Raw genomic sequence first — 17675 nt, forward strand, 5'->3', positions numbered from 1 at the left:
TTTTGTAATCATCCAATTGCTTCCAGTATGGTCGGTCTGATGTGAGAGGGCTGGCAGATGGACAGGTATCTAGGACAGACAGTAATCAGGGTATAAATGTCGTAACATGCTAGGCCAACACATGGCCTGACTGTGAGGTATAACCCTATCTCTCCTTGTCAACATATGACCCAGTTTGTCTGTAGGTAATTGTATATATAGACGTGACACACTTCAGGGCTCGAGATAAGCTGCAGGGAGAAAGAGCTGGTAAAAAGCATAAAGTGAAGCTTGGAAGAGAATCGCTACAAATCTCCGTACATTATATTGACAGGTTTTGGCATTACCGCCAGAAAACAGTCTCCAATCTGATTACACTGTGTTCGGACTGGAGACTCGACTGCAGACTCGCCTCGCTAAGGCATTGTTCAGATTAGCCCAGCAATAGCTTAAAGGGCCCACCCTACTATGAGAGGCAGTGTGAGAGGTGCCAACCCTTGCTGACCCCCACATTTTGTTATGCTGTGTGAGGAATCAAACAAGGAAATGCTCACCGACTACAGGCAGGGCTTTGTCGGCCAACCTCGAGGAAGTGCAGGGGGAATTTTTTTTCTGTTCACATATTTGATGCACAAAAACAGTGATCTGTTGAAATTAGATATGTTTGTTAGAAATAATGCAGATTATTTCAGCAGTGTACCCATCACAGGAATTAGAGTTGTGACTGCATGTAGGCACTTGATTGTTTCTATCAGTAAGCTTGTCATAACTCACGTCGTTGGGTTGAGCATACATGCATCCACACATGTGGGTGAAGATCTCACCAGGTTTACATGGTTGGAGGCTGCGGCGGACACACGTGTGTACGCTGCACATTCTCCGACATAGACACAAATGTCACATATGGTTCTTTATTTATAGAAGTTAAATTTTATTGACCGATGTAATGTTCAGTCAGAATTTCAGCATGTCAATTTAATTTGGTTCAAAGAGTGTTCTTTTACAGGGCGTTTTGAGATCCAGAGTGTGTTAAAATCAATTGGGTTAGAATAGTTTGGGCTTTAACTCAATGTTAGCATTTGTAACCCTAAACACTTTTATTTTTAAAAGATAATAATTATTTTGTTTAATGTAAATTACTTTCACAAAATTAAAAGTTTCATGATATATCCCACAAGCAACTTTTAATGCCCTTTCATAATTATATTGAATTAGTTTTGTCTTGTATACATGTACAAGAGCTTTTAACACAGACAATGGTTAGATTTCACTGGCACATCTTGTCAAACTTCTTTTCCATCAACATGTATCAAGGATGGTTTATCATGCTTGTATTAATGTTTGTGTTTGCTTTTGGACGATATTTTATGTTAAATTTACTTTTATTCATATTTGAGGTTACTGCCCTTGTTGCTGTTGCCAGTGGGTTCAGGGATTGTCTCAAAGGTTTCTCATGATAATGCCAAGCCATGATCAGTGGCCCTATTTCAATAAAAAAAAGAATAATGGAAAATAATCTTTATGAAGAAAATGACGTCATGCGACATTTGATGTGGTCCTTTGAGTAAACATTTGGACTGTTTACTTGTTTACATTCACACAACACTAATAAAACACACAACACTTAATATAACACTCACAAAACACTAACAACTCACACAGTACCCAAACAACACTAACAGAACATGCACACCACACCCTCACAACATTAACAAAACATTCACACTAACAACATTCAACAACACTAACAGAACACTTGCACAACACTAACAGAATACTCGCACAACACTAACAGAATATTCGCACAACACTAACAGAATACTCGCACAACACACAACTCTAACAGAACACTCGCACAACACTAACAGAACACTCGCACAACACAGAACACTCACACAACACACAAACACTAACAGAACACTCGCACAACACTAACAGAATACTCGCACAACACTAACAGAATACTCGCACAACACAACACTAACAGAATACTCGCACAACACTAACAAAATACTCGCACAGCACTAACAGCACTAACAGAATACTCGCACAACACTAACAGAATACTCGCACAACACTAACAGAATACTCGCACAACACTAACAGAATATTCGCACAACACTAACAGAATACTCGCACAACACACAAACACTAACAGAACACTCACACAGCAGCCTCACAACACTAACAGAATCTTCACACAGCACTAACAACGCTCACATAACACGAGCAGGAAACTAACACAAGACTCACAACACTGAACATTACAGTAATGCTGAAGACCTACAAGCTGGGAATCAGTCTGATATATAGCAGTATAAAATAGGTTTGTCAATATCATGGAAGGGAAACTGACATTAAAAACTAAATCCGATGTTCACTCTGCACCATGTCCCCAAAGCACATAGAATTGATTGTATCTGGTAGTACTTCCTGCTATCTGTGCAGTGAAACCTTGGTGGCTCAAAACCATTAGAAACCATGGAGAATCAGCATCAATATTACAGCACCAATATAGATTCTGTCATGACAGTGTCACATTGTTTCCACAGCTGTATCAATATATGTACATGGTATTTAGTGTACACTCACAGATCCTGGATCTGGAGAAACCCGGGCCTGTTGTCAGTTGCAGCTAATAGGATACGTTGGTCAGACTCACAAACTTGGTTGATACGTGGCCATAACCTGATTGCCCAAATAACACTACCAGAACACTCGCATGAGTATACGCTGGTCAGATTCACAAACTTGGTTGATACATATCCCCATATCCTTATTGCCCAAATAACACTACCAGAACACTCACATGGGATACGCTGGTCAGACTCACAAACTTGTTTGATACATATCCCCATATCCTTATTGCCCAAATAACACTACCAGAACACTCACATGGGATATGCTGGTCAGACTCACAAACTTGTTTGCTACATGTCGCCATAACCTGATTGCCCAAATAACACTACCAGAACACTCGCATGAGTATACGCTGGTCAGATTCACAAACTTGTTTGATACATATCCCCATATCCTTATTGCCCAAATAACACTACCAGAACACTCACATGGGATACGCTGGTCAGACTCACAAACTTGTTTGATACATATCCCCATATCCTTATTGCCCAAATAACACTACCAGAACACTCACATGGGATACGCTGGTCAGACTCACAAACTTGTTTGCTACATGTCGCCATATCCTATTGCCCAAATAACACTACCAGAACACTTCCGCATGGGATACGCTTGGCCATCACCAAACTTGGTTGATACATGGCCATATCCTTATTAACACTACCAGAACACTCAGACTCACAAACTTGTTTGATAACACTACCAGAACACTCACTGGTCAGACTCACAAACTTGTTTTGCTACATGTCGCCATAACCTGATTGCCCAAATAACACTACCAGAACACTCACATGGATATGCTGGTCAGATTCACAAACTTGTTTGATACATATCCCCATATCCTTATTGCCCAAATAACACTACCAGAACACTCACATGGGATACGCTGGTCAGACTCACAAACTTGTTTGATACATATCCCCATATCCTTATTGCCCAAATAACACTACCAGAACACTCACATGGGATATGCTGGTCAGACTCACAAACTTGTTTGCTACATGTCGCCATAACCTGATTGCCCAAATAACACTACCAGAACACTCGCATGAGTATACGCTGGTCAGATCTCACAAACTTGGTTGATACATATAACCTGATTGCCCAAATAACATACCAGAACACTCGCATGGGATATGGTGATTCACAAACCAAATAACCTGATTGCCCAAATAACACTACCAGAACACTTTCATGGGAATGCTGGTCAGACTCACAAACTTGGTTGATACATGGCCATAACCTGATTGCCCAAATAACACTACCAGAACACTCACATGGGATACGCTGGTCAGACTCACAAACTTGTTTGATACATATCCCCATATCCTTATTGCCCAAATAACACTACCAGAACACTCACATGGGATACGCTGGTCAGATTCACAAACTTGGTTGATACATGGCCATAACCTGATTGCCCAAATAACACTACCAGAACACTCACATGGGATACGCTGGTCAGACTCACAAACTTGGTTGATACATGGCCATAACCTGATTGCCCAAATAACACTACCAGAACACTCGCATGGGATACGCTGGTCAGACTCACAAACTTGTTTGCTACATGTCGCCATATCCTTATTGCATGATTTCAGTCACTAGACTGTCTGATCCAAAACTGATTATCTACTGACTTCCACCATAAAGGTAGAAAGTTGTGGAGTGTTACATTTGAGAAGAATCAAACAACTATATTCTGATGAGTGGACTCAGTTTATATAGCTAATTTCCCTATGGTCAGATGGATCCATTTCCACAACCAAATGATTCCATGAAACACAATGTTGTTATGAAAAGTAAGAAATAAGTAACATTGTCAAAAAATAATTCTGAATTAATGGTATTATTGTACTATTTGTAATTTGGGGGGAAAAAACATTCTCGCAGTATTTCCCAAAAATCAGTTTCACTTAGCAGAAATAGTTGCAAGGGTAATAGGTTTGCCACAGTCATTTATGAAGCATTTCCAGGAAGTTTGTGAGCAGGGAACTGTTTCCAATTGGTGCTGTATTACATGTAATGGCAAGTTTGTCTCAATCTTAACGCCGGGATCATTGTCTTGTCACAAAGTGAATCTATTATTCATGTGTTTTGTGATTGGTGCAGTCAATATTTCCCTGCGTCCCAAGTCTGGATGACCTGAATCCATCTTTGCTATCAGGGCCATGCATGCTCGTGTCACATTCTTCCTCCTTACTTGTCACCGACTGACTAAAACATTCAGAATTATACAACAGTCAGTGTGATAATGCTTCTTGTGCAGCTTGTCTTCAGTTTGAATCCAACAAACTTCTGTTCTTCATTGTATTGACGTTGAAGCTGTTTTTCTTGCCCAATTCAGGTGATTAAAAAGTTTGAGTTGTTGATTTGTCGTGGCTGATTTGAATGGACAAATAGAGCAGTAGCAGTAGTGTGACTTATTACAGTAACATACTTTCTCACAGACATAGGACAGTGCTGAGATCACAGTGTCGAATAGGCCTAAGTCATGGCTTGGGATACAACTTGTTTTACCAATTCTCAAGGCAAATGTGCGAAGAAACAGAAAAAGAAAAAGAATGCTAAAGTCTGACTTGCCCATTCCACTTGCAACCTGAACATCACTTGTTTGACTGTGTTAGGATAATCATTCTATCATTTGTCTTAACACTTTGAATTAGCTCACCTTAACTCTTAGCTTCTGTGGTTCGTTTACAATCAACTTTTTGCCAAATTTAGTTTATAAATAAGGTGAGATTCTGTATGGAGATATATAGAATATAATACATAATTTATGGGGTGGACAGATAATGAACAAAGATGATCTTGGATGCTGTTGGACTTCTTCATATGCATAACGTTCATCACAAACAATATCCCTCAAATATTCCTGATCATAACTGGTTTTGTTCAGTATATTTACAAATAGTTTTGTATTGTCACTGGCACCTAGCGACTGTGTCTGTCCATCGAACACTTGACCTGACAAGCAGTATTGAATACCAAGCAGTTTATGGGTAGCTTTTGTCTGGAGTTAGATTACATTGATCAGCAGAGGAGGATCTTTGTCCATCACATCTGTGACGTTGATTGCTGGCAGTAATCTGCTGGAGCTGTTGGGACAACTGCCCCATCTCACATCAATGGACCACCACAGCCCAGGGCTGGTGACAGTGTTTTGGATCTCTCGAAAAGGTCAAAGGTTCTTGATTGCTGTTATTGAACTATAAATAGAAATGTCTTTGTTCTTGTAATTTACTATTATAGGGCTAGAGATGTTTTGTGTGTCCTCGAGTCTGTCATCATTGATACAAGGTGTCTTGAACAGATGGGAATAGATTTAGCTCACCTGGTCACACAGGGGTGTTGCAGGAGAGGTGGTTGTTCTCCAGAGCTGACGTTTTGTGTATATGTCACATTGTGTATATTTCCTCTCTGATATCCGTGTACAGAAGACTCTCAGGGATAGAGAGTCTGTGAGAGCACCTGTCTGATCTGTTGGTAATCCTTTATTGTCTTAGTACATGTTACTCTAGCACTAACACAAGGTGCAGAGGAACAGCACCATCACAGCCACCAAGCAATCAACAGCAGATTGTTTCCCTGTACGGCATCCATCCTTAACTCTCACCCAAGGCTTCATAGGTAGTCTCAAGGTTAATGTTCCTGCTTAACTAAAGAGCTGGTTCCATTCACAACATTGTTTCAGTTTGTGATGCCCAGTCTTCATCCACCAATGATTGTTATATAGATGCAAAAGAAACAATCCACCATCCACCATCCACCATCCACCTTTCACCTTCCACTGTCAAACGCCCACCGTCCTCCAACCATCCCACCTCCCTTCTCCTTCTCCTTTACTTACTGTTGAGATTCAAACCCTGACAGACAGTGCCATACAAAACAATGTTAATAGATGGTGCACTTCGCTGTCTGGTATACAGCATTGAGGAGATACAAGGACAGAGGACCATTGCACGAAGCAATGGTAGTGCTACGTTTGTCGTAAGTCTGTGTTAAAGCATTGAAATTAGAACCCTACTAGCACTACGATCACCTTGTGAAACGGGCGTCCGATCTCAGAGTGAACATGTTTAATTGGTATATCCAAGTTAAACTACAACGTGGTATCTCAGAGGGCCATGGCACCTCACCACCTCACTCACTCTATGCTTGAAGCATTATAAGTTGATGATTTCCTGGGCTGTATAGCTTCAGGCTCAGTTCACAACAGATTCCTGCTCTCAAGGTGTACATCATTAGAAGCAGGATAGCCCTAATCATTATGCTATCTGAAGTATCACCTTGCTCTCCAGGGACAGGATGATCCTTTGATGTCATCAACAGTCTCCAGTGGCTGAATTGCACTTCAGGAAAATAAAGACCAATCAGACAATCTCCAATTATTTCACCTTGTTAGATATCTGTAGTATTAAGTCCATGTGCTACCCACACGGTTGGAAGTAACCAGGCTCATGAACAATGTATGTGCACTCATGCGAATATCCCGCTCACCAGTGTATTGTTGACGTCATTTGAATCTCGTTTGGATGTAAGCTTGGACTGAAGAAATGACGTCATGGCTGAAGTTTGTTGACACCATTCAGCAGTTGTGGTTGGTGTGATAAGGGCCTGCTTCCAAAGGAGAGCTCAGAAGGATTGGTAATATAGAAATGATTACATTCACACGTGTTTCCATTACGCTCGCATGTGTATCATACTGATTTTACTAATCCAATATGAGAAGTCATGTTCTCACTTTCACTCGGGAGAAACAAGACCTCTGACACTCGTTTTGTAAAGTCAGTATGACACAAGTCAGTAAGTAAATTACATCCGTGGTGGTGATACAGTATGCTTTTATTATTATCAAACTGTATATTTTAAATTCTGATATTTTATTTCCTGTATTTCCAGAATTAAGGATATAGAAGAGTTCAAACTAGCTCACCTTGAGTTAGACACGTCCAGCCTTAAACATGAAGTGCCAAGTCCCAGTGAGCCGCCGTCTGCCCCGTGCTCCGAGCAGGTCACGCCTGACACCTCAAGGTCATGTACGCCAAATCCGTTCCTTGCACCATCAGCAATCACCATCCCAAGCAATAAAGACTCACTTAACTGCAAAAACTGTAAAACAAAGGTTGAAGAAAAACAAATTCCATGCCGATGGAGAAACTGCTCAGTGAAAATAGACCCTAGTATAAACATGTTGGAGCATATACGACAGGTCCATGTAGATCCACAACAACAGAGTGAGACTTTCGTGTGCCTGTGGGATGGATGCAAGGTGTATAACAAGTCCTCCTGTTCCATGTCGTGGCTGTCTAGACATATTGTGTGCCACAGCGGACACAAACCCTTCAAGTGTATTGTGGAGGGGTGTGGGCAGAGGTTTACCACTCACGCAGGACTGGAGAGACATGTCAATAGTCACTTTAATACACTACCACAAGCAAATCAGAAGACGCAGAAACTTCGGGAAGACACACCAACCAAATTACTGCGGAAACGAAAGATAAAGAGAAGGCGACCTCAAGGAAGTAAGTATCAAAGAAATGAATGTTCAATACACATGACCTTCACCTTGTTCCAAGGACATGAACACACATTCACACAGAAATATGACCTTCACCTTGTTTCAAGGAAGTGAATATACACACAGAAACGTGACCTTCACCTTGTTTCAAGAAAGATAATATACATCCAAAAACATGACCTTCACCTTGTTTCTAGGAAGAGAGTATACACACACAAAGCCTTCACCTTGTTTGAAGAAAGCAACTTTATGCAATCGGAAACATGATCATCACCTTATTTCATGGAAGTTAGAATACACAGGCATAAGTAGACACATAGAAACATGACCTTCACCTTGACTCATGGAAGTTAGAATACACAGGCATAAGTAGACGCATAGAAACATGACCTTCACCTTGGCTCATGGAAGTTAGAATACACAGGCATAAGTAGACGCATAGAAACATGACCTTCACCTTGGCTCATGGAAGTTAGAATACACAGGCATAAGTAGACACATAGAAACATGACCTTCACCTTGACTCATGGAAGTAACCACACACATACACTGAGATTTATGATTTTCACCTGATCTCCAGGAAGTACATGCACAGAATAACAGATAATTACTTGTTGTGCTGGTACCTATCCATAGAAAGATGAAACATCATGAAGCCTGTCACTATGTGTGGTCACTTCAGTGAGAGAGAATGGGTTTGCGCTGCTTTAAGCAATATTCCAGCAATGGGCATCACACTTGGTCACTTTAAGCCTTACTAGGGTTATATGCTGTATTTGTCAGGTATTTGTTTTTTAAGTGTTGCTAGGTGCGGAACTCCTTTGGTTGAGAGGAGAAAGCATCTGCTCTGTGGGCGAAAGGTCAGTGGCTCAATCTCTGACCCTGACCTTCAACAATAGATGTTAAAAAATGGTACCTGTTATTGCTTGTTGCTCGGCCTTACGTATATAAAACAAGCGGTGGTCAGAGTTCTCAGTCACAATATATGTGTGCAAGAATTTTAACTCATGACACCTCACCCTATATGAACAGCTTCAGAAATGTCCAAGCAAGGAAGAGAAATAATTGAATTACATGGTTTTCAAGATGATTGTCCAATATCGTACCAGAGCAGGAATTCTATTTAACATATTTAGTGAGACACTTCTAGATATATGAAGCAACAAATGAATGTGAAGGAAGACTTTCTTTGCAAGTGTGTAAGTGGCGGGGATGAGGACTGAGTTGTCAGTGGAAACATACACCTGTCATGTTCCCACGGTTACCACATTTTTCAACAGTCGTTACCGTGGAGACAGGCACTGAATGAATGTACATGAACCGTCTCCAGCCAAGTGGCATAGATGGTCCGGCTTCATGCAGTGCTACCATATTGGACATGACTATCTGTCATTGGCAACCATCCACAATCTGCGACTTTAACACAGCCTGAACCCCAAGTATACTCAAATTTGGTTTTGTCTAGGGTCATAGCATTAAATCATATAGGATGAAAAAACTAAGTTAGGGCTGGTTTACTCAGAACTTCAGAAAATCAAGAAAAAGGTGAATATAGATGAATTGGAATATCAAGAGAAACAGATAAGTGACAACTTGGATTGGAGAAACAGGTACTATATATATGAATCAATATAAGATTGTCTGTTCAATTTAGTTGATCGTACAACATATAACCCGTGAAGATCCAGGTTAGAATTAGTCTTCAGCAGCCCATACTTGTCGTAACAGGCGACTAATTGGATCGGGTGGTCATGCTGTTCACTGGAATGTCTGGTCCAGACTTGATTATTTACAGACCGGCGCCATATGGCTGGAATATTGCTGAGTGCAGTGTAAAACTAAACTCACTCACTCACTACTCACTCACTCACTCACTCACTCACTCACTCACTCACTCACTCACTCACTCACTCACTCACTCACTCACTCACTCACTCACTCACTCACTCCTACCACATATCCAGGTAACTATCAACGAGAGTCCGCACAACGACCAGTCTGATACAGTCGATGTAATATTTACTGGATAGTTATCCATTGCTACCATGTGTCGTAAACTCATGTCCACATTCATATTACCACTGGTGTATAGAAAATACCACATTGAAAGGTGGCATGTACATTTGTCAGGTCTAAGAATCGTATGTCTCTCTTGTTATTCTGGCTCATGACTTCACCTGCCCATGTTAGTTCATTATTGTAGTATTACTATTCATTCATCAACATGGAAAGATTGCCACTATTCATTGATCTCCTTGTTATCATGGTCCATGGCACTCGAGTTACACAGGTGAGAACACAGGTGAGATAGGTGTGTCATTGTCCGACACAGGCTGCCTGATCTCCTGGCCCCAGTCCTGCTGAGATTATCAATACAAGTGAGGCGATCGCTGCGAGGTGTCAATTACACCTGTCTGCTTGTGATGGATAGTTTTCTTTACTACTAGTTTGAAGAAGCAAGTTTCATAATTTTTGTAATTATCAAGTTTTTAACAAGGACATAACTTTTCATTAGTCAGTATTGACTGGTTATTATCTCGTAAAGATCCAACGGGCTCCTATTCGCCTGTTTTCATCAAGAGACAAGTAAAATACTGACAAATTAGTGTTCAATGAACTGTGTTGTTACAATCTGAAAGTACACAGTATTACAAAGGATTTACCATTATGGTGTTATAATGAGGTAATTACTAGGTTGGTGCTATAATGAGGTCACCTGTCAGCAGGTGAGACTGCCAGTCAAAGCAGATAGACAAAAAACAAAGATATAAATAGCATTGACTGAGTCCCCGTTAAATAGTTAAATACGGTGGACCCAAACTTATTGGACAGACTTACTGAAGCACGTTTAGAAGGTTGTTTGCTAGGACCAGCTGAGAGTCTGACGTTTAGCGGTGGTATCCAGTATGAGGTTGACAAAGGTGTCATTAGGTTTATGATGTACACCTGGCCGTCACCTTATCTCATATGAGTGCCGATGACAGGACATACCTTGATGTGATATGGGGTGGGCTAGGACACAAGGATAATTGATATCTGTGGAGCCGTCTGCTCTATTGTTACATTCCAGTTAGGACCAGAATTCGATCATCTCAAAAGTCAATGGATTTAAAAGTCAATGGCTCTCTCAGAGATTGAAATACATATTCTGCTTTATGTCTAATGTATGTGGAGACTTCTTTCAATGAGTGCTTTAGCTCATCACACTGACAACCCAGGTTCAATTCCCCACGATGTGTGTAGCCGATTTCTGGTGTTCCCTGCCATGATATTGCTGGAATATTACTAAAAACGACATAAAACAATAACACACGGTGGTAGGGGTAGCCTAATGGTTAAAGCCTCCACTCGTCAAGCTGAAGACTCGTGTTCAATTCCCCACATGGGTACTGTGTGTGAAGCCCATTTCTGGTGTTCCACGCCGTGATATTGCTGGAATATTGCTAAAAACGGCGTAAAACAATAACACATGGTGGTAGGGGTAGCCTAATGGTTAAAGCCTCCACTCGTCAAGCTGAAGACTCGTGTTCAATTCCCCACATGGGTACTGTGTGTGAAGCCCATTTCTGGTGTTCCACGCCGTGATATTGCTGGAATATTGCTAAAAGCGGCGTAAAACAATAACACATGGTGGTAGGGGTAGCCTAATGGTTAAAGCCTCCACTCGTCAAGCTGAAGACTCGTGTTCAATTCCCCACATGGGTACTGTGTGTGAAGCCCATTTCTGGTGTCCCATGCCGTGATATTGCTGGAATATTACTAAAAGCGGCGTAAAACCATACTCATTCACTCACTCTTTCAATGTCCAGATAGCTTTATATATGGTTTAAGGCAGACTGATTTGGAATCTGTTTCTGTTCCTTTATCCAATGAATTGGCCACTGTGTGCTAAAAGCTTATCTATTGTGTCCCCAATCTGTGTGACCTGTGAAGATCCAGGTTAGAATTGGTCTTCAGCAACCCATGCTTGTTGTAAGAGGTGACTAACAGATTGAGTGGTCAGGCTTGCTGACTTTGTTGACACATGTATGTTATCGTATCCCAGTTGTGTAGATCTCATGTTGTTGATCACTGGATTGTCCAGTCCAGACTCAGTTATTTACCAACCGCCGCTATGTTGCTGAAATATTGCTGATTGCGGCATTAAACAACCAGCCAAACAACTCTATCTGTGTTTTTTAAAACAGTGGTGTTAGCATTTAAAAATATAGATACTAATTCAGTAAAAGTGTATTTCAAAAGTATGTTTCCACTTCACAGCTATAATTCTAGAGCTCTTATCCCCAAAGCAACTGTTTACAAGTACCTGTGTAAGTGGTGTTTTGAAGTTAAAAGTAAGTGTGACACTTGACAATAACGTGTTGCCACATGTTGGTCAAGTGTGACCCACCGCTGGAGTCGAGGGCTGGAAATATAAACAACTTGCCTTACATTAATTGTAACAAGCATAGGCCGTTATTATTAGTTCGATTAAACTGTTTAGTGTTTTACGATAATATTACATCCATAAGTTCTTCCTTTCTGAGCCTTGTATTTAGAAGACTATCAGTCCATTTTTAGCAATTTTCAAGCAAAATTAGAGCCGGGTACACCAGAAATGGGCTTTGAACCCTGCCTTCAGTTTTGCAGGCAAACGCTTTAACCTACTAATGCCAGGCTACTAATGCCAAGTTTTCAAGATATGTATCAGGATATTTGTGGAGGATTACATTGTTTTTTTCAGATGGCAACAGCTGGTACAAAGCATCAATAATTCATTATCAATGGAAAAAAATATGTATAGATTTCATTGAAGAGTGGTTTAGTTGAAAATTATTCTAAAGCTCTACATGTTAATTTGCAATGTTTGTAAAGTAGGACTCCCTGTGTTAAATATCTAGTTGCCGAGACCTTTATGGGTGAATAACATCGTAAACAAATCAAAAGTAAAAAGGATCCATGATTTTAGCATGTTTATTTTTGGAGTTTTGACCGAGATTTGAAAGGATGCTGACTGGGGTGTCACGTTGTGTTCCTGTTCGGAAGCATCCGTGTGTGAAGTGTTAATGGAACATTGATTTTCTGAAATATGACAACAGTTACGGCCTATAGTAGTGATAATGAACATGGCACTCCCCTACAGAAGGCCGGTCCTGCTGCTGTCCCATCCAAACAATATATACACTTTGTAGTACTTTGTTGTGTATTGTGAACATTGCACCCACAGGGAACACTTACTGGCAGTTTGAATTTCCGATAAGATGGTTATTTCCCGGAAGATAGTTTGCATATCACGTCCCTACTTCGGTCAGAATGACCTGTATTGCATTGATCATGTTATCACACAAGGTGAGAGGTTATTGTCACACTTAGGCTTGAACCATAATCCCTGCTGTTCATAATGGTGCACAGCCAGCTGGCTCGGAGAGCTGTGTCCTAGTTCGTCACCGTGCTCACTCACCTGTGAGTTTTATGCACACATAGACAAATAAACCTTTCTCTCTGATCATCAATATTTCAGTATCAATTTGAAATAAAGTTTCAATGTGATTGATATTTTCTCAATTACTTGGTCCTTGTTTAGAAACTTTCTTTTGTGAAGGTTGATGTTGTAATTTTCTGCCAGGCAGTTCAATTGGGTTTTCATCAATCTCTCCTTTTGTGATATATTCCTTCAAGATAAACCTTGGGCCATGGGTGGCCCAGTCATGTAATTTGCTGTGCAGAGTTACATCCCCTAGGCATGCCAGGCACCGATGATTTTGGTTTCAGTATCATTGATTTATTGTAATAATGTTTCTGAATTTGTCAGCACCAAATCCATGTGAGCTTCACAAAAGTAGTAACTCTAAACTCTAAACTTACATGCCGTGATATAACTGAAATATATTTTTACTGCAGCATTAAACCAAACTCACTCACTCACTCACTCACTCACTCACTCACTCACTCACTCACTCACTCACTCACTCACTCACTCACTCACTCACTCACTCACTCACTCACTCACTCACTCACTCACTCACTCACTCACTCACTCACTAACTCACTCAGTTATGCCCGAGCGTTTCACCTGACATTCAACCCACAGTGAATTTACTTGGTTAGTAACAGTGCTGGGTTGCTATGTTGGAGGCCCCAGATCTTGATGAAGTCACATAATGACTGGTTAATCATGACCCACCAAAGGTGTACTGCATATGACCATAGATAAGCCAATCTCATAGATAAGCCGAGGTCCGAACTTGACCCTTAATATCAGTATGAATATGGTATGTTCGGTACATAAGTCGACCTACCAACCTTCATTCCTCTTCTCATCATGATTAGTGTTTAGAAATAGAGTATCAACAAATGTGTATTGATTTACACAAGTTAATCCTGTTGTTGTACTATCGCGTAATAAAACTTTACACATCTGGACTTATTAATTTTACTCAATTTGTCTTTCAAGAATGTTTATATTAACTGCGGTGAAATCGTGTGTTCCTCCGATAACTTCAGTCCTCATTATTCAAAGCAGTCACAATAATATTGTATCAACTCACACCTCGAAATGAAGTGCAGTTGACAGAAAATGGATGCGCATATGTATTTTCTTTCACTAAAGCTGTTGTAGCTGGACAATCACATGTAAACATATTAACTTTTTTTGCGGTGGAAATGATTATAAATATTTCACATTTATAGAGCAAAACCTGCAATTAAAATTTCACAATGCTGGAATATATTTCTCTTGGTAAAATAATAGTTTCAGATACTATGTTTTTCCGATCACCTAAGCAGAATTCATCTCATGTTTTAACTAAATCACCAGTAGATCACAGGGAAATGTCTGCACAACTGATTGCTTTTGCCGGCTCTCTATTCGAGACAAATACACATAGTAATCTTAATCCCTGCATAAAATACAATGCCTAGCAAAAACAATTAGAACTGAAAAGGTAAAAATCTTGTCTGATTATGTGTAATTGCAAATTTGATGTCTTCATGTCTGTGGCTGTATTGATGTCCAACAAAAGAAGAAAACAAAATTGATGATACAATGCCGTTTTCGTACCACCAGAAACAAAGTTTGATGAAAGTGTAACCTGTGCCTTTTTTGGTCCTCAAAATTCAGCTTATCTACGGTCATATACGGTATGACAGTCTTTTGTGACACAATCCTACCAGAATTAACCTGTGTGATTTTGTGGGAGGCAAGAGATGCATCATCCGGATGCCGAGACTCACGCTGCCCATCAATCAGGCTCACAGGATTATGGACGGAGATATGCAAGATCATACCACTGTGGTATGCTGATCAATCAACTCATTCATGCAAACAGGGACAACTTATCTATTTCTTCTCTTTTTTTCCTTTCAGCTCGAACAGGCGATTTCTTTGACAACTGCATCATGGCTCGACTGCAGCAGGAGTTAGAAGACCTCACCCAGCGGACACAGCTAGACATATTGGGACCGCCTCACTCTGTCACATTCCACAGTGCTGTAAGTTGGGGGACACGCTAGGGTGGGAGGTGAAGACAAGATGATGAGTTCTAGGGGATATTGAGGAGCAAGGGTGTGAGGGATAGGAGGTGTTGAGGAAAAAGGGTTGTAGGAACAGGGGATGTTGAGGGGTGGGGAACAGAAGGGTGGGGGTTGTTGAGGGAGAGGGAACAGAAGGGCGGTGGATGTTGAGAGGTGGAACAGAAGGGGTTGTTGATGGAGGGGGACAGAAGGTTGGGGGTGTTTAGAGGTGGGGAAACAGAAGGGCAGGGGGTTGAGAGGTGGGAACAGAAGGGCAGGGGATGTTGAGGGAGAGGGAACAGAAGAGGCGGGGATGTTGAGGGAGAGGGAACAGAAGGGCAGGGGATGTTGAGGGAGAGGGAACAGAAGGACAGGGGATGTTGAGGGAGAGGGAAAAGAAGGGCAGGGGTTGTTGAGGGTGGGGAACAGAAAGGAACAGGGGTTGTTGAGAGGTGGGGAACAGAAGGGTGGGGGTTGTTGAGGGGAGAGGGAACAGAAGAGGTGGTGGATGTTGAGAGGTGGAACAGAAGGGGTTGTTGATGGAGGGGGACAGAAGGGTGGGGGGATGTTGAGAGGTGGGGGAACAGAGAAGGGCAGGGGATGTTGAGGGAGAGGGAACAGAAGGGCAGGGGATGTTGAGGGGAGGGAACAGAAGGGATGTTGAGGGGAGAGGGAACAGAAGAAGAAGGAGGGGATGTTGAGGGGAGAGGGAACAGAAGGGTGGGGGATGTTGAGGGGAGAGGAACAGAAGGGCAGGGGATGTTGAGGGAGAGGAAAAGAAGGGCAGGGGATGTTGAGGGTGGGGAACAGAAAGGCAGGGGTTGTTGAGGCGTGGGGGAACAGAAGGGCAGGGGTTGTTGAGAGGTGGGGACAGAAGGGCAGGGGTTGTTGAGAGGTGGGGGGGAACAGAAGGGTGGGGGTTGTTGAGGGAGAAGGAACAGAAGGGCAGTGGTTGTTGAGAGGTGGAACAGAAGGGGTTGTTGATGGAGAGGGACAGAAGGTTGGGGGTTGTTGAGAGGTGGGGAACAGAATGGCAGGATATGTTGAGGGGTGGGGAACAGAAGGGTGAGGGGGGGAGAATGGCAGGGTTTTTTGAGAGAGAGGGAACAGAAGGGTGGGGGATGTTGAGGGGTGGGGGAACAGAAGGGTCGGGGTTGTTGAGGGGTGGCGGAACATAAGGGTGGGGTTGTTGCAGGGTGGGGGAACAGAAGGGCTGTGTCTAAAAGTGTTCTGCTGCTTGTGAGAAATACCATATGTTCTATGGACAGGAGGTATAAATGTCTCTTGTGTGTTAACACTGACTTACAATTGTTGCAGGTCATCGCAAAGCGAACTGAAGAATCAGGAAAAATCAAAGTATTACTCCACTGGACCCCAGAGGACATGTGAGTATATGTCATGTACTTGGTAGAGAGGACATGTACTTGGTAGAGAGAACATGTATTTGGTAGAGAGGACATGTACTTGGTAGAGAGGACACGTACTTGGTAGAGAGGACATGTACTTGGTAGAGAGGACATGTACTTGGTAGAGAGGACATGTACTTGGTAGAGAGAACATGTACTTGGTAGAGAGGACATGTACTTGGTAGAGAGACATGTACTTGGTAGAGAGAACATGTACTTGGTAGAGAGGACATGTACTTGGTAGAGAGGACATGTACTTGGTAGAGAGGACATGTACTTGGTAGAGAGGACATGTACTTGGTAGAGAGAACACGTACTTGGTAGAGAGGACACGTACTTGGTAGAGAGTACACGTACTTGGTAGAGAGAGAGGACACGTACTTGGTAGAGAGAGAGGACACGTACTTGGTAGAGAGAGAGGACACGTACTTGGTAGAGAGGACACGTACTTGGTAGAGAGGACATGTACTTGGTAGAGAGGACATGTACTTGGTAGAGAGGACATGTACTTGGTAGAGAGGACATGTACTTGGTAGAGAGGACATGTACTTGGTAGAGAAGACAGGACATGTAGAGGGACCGACTTGGTAGAGGACATGTACTTGGTAGAGAATACATGTACTTGGTAGAGAGGACAC

General features: G+C 41.8%; 1 protein-coding gene across 1 annotated transcript in view; it reads left to right on the plus strand.

Moving 5' to 3' along the window:
* LOC124287573 (zinc finger protein aebp2-like) overlaps window positions 1–17675 on the plus strand; it is a 71013-nt gene that overhangs the window by 44294 nt on the left and 9044 nt on the right. Inside the window, exons 2-4 of the mRNA XM_046724063.1 lie at window positions 7522–8144; window positions 15486–15610; window positions 16949–17016. Of these exons, the coding sequence (XP_046580019.1) occupies window positions 7522–8144; window positions 15486–15610; window positions 16949–17016 (816 nt within the window). The remainder of the gene's footprint in view (window positions 1–7521; window positions 8145–15485; window positions 15611–16948; window positions 17017–17675) is intronic.

Source organism: Haliotis rubra, unplaced genomic scaffold (genome assembly GCF_003918875.1).
Source record: "Haliotis rubra isolate DU_JTF1 unplaced genomic scaffold, ASM391887v1 Scf401, whole genome shotgun sequence".
Lineage (NCBI taxonomy): Eukaryota > Metazoa > Mollusca > Gastropoda > Lepetellida > Haliotidae > Haliotis > Haliotis rubra.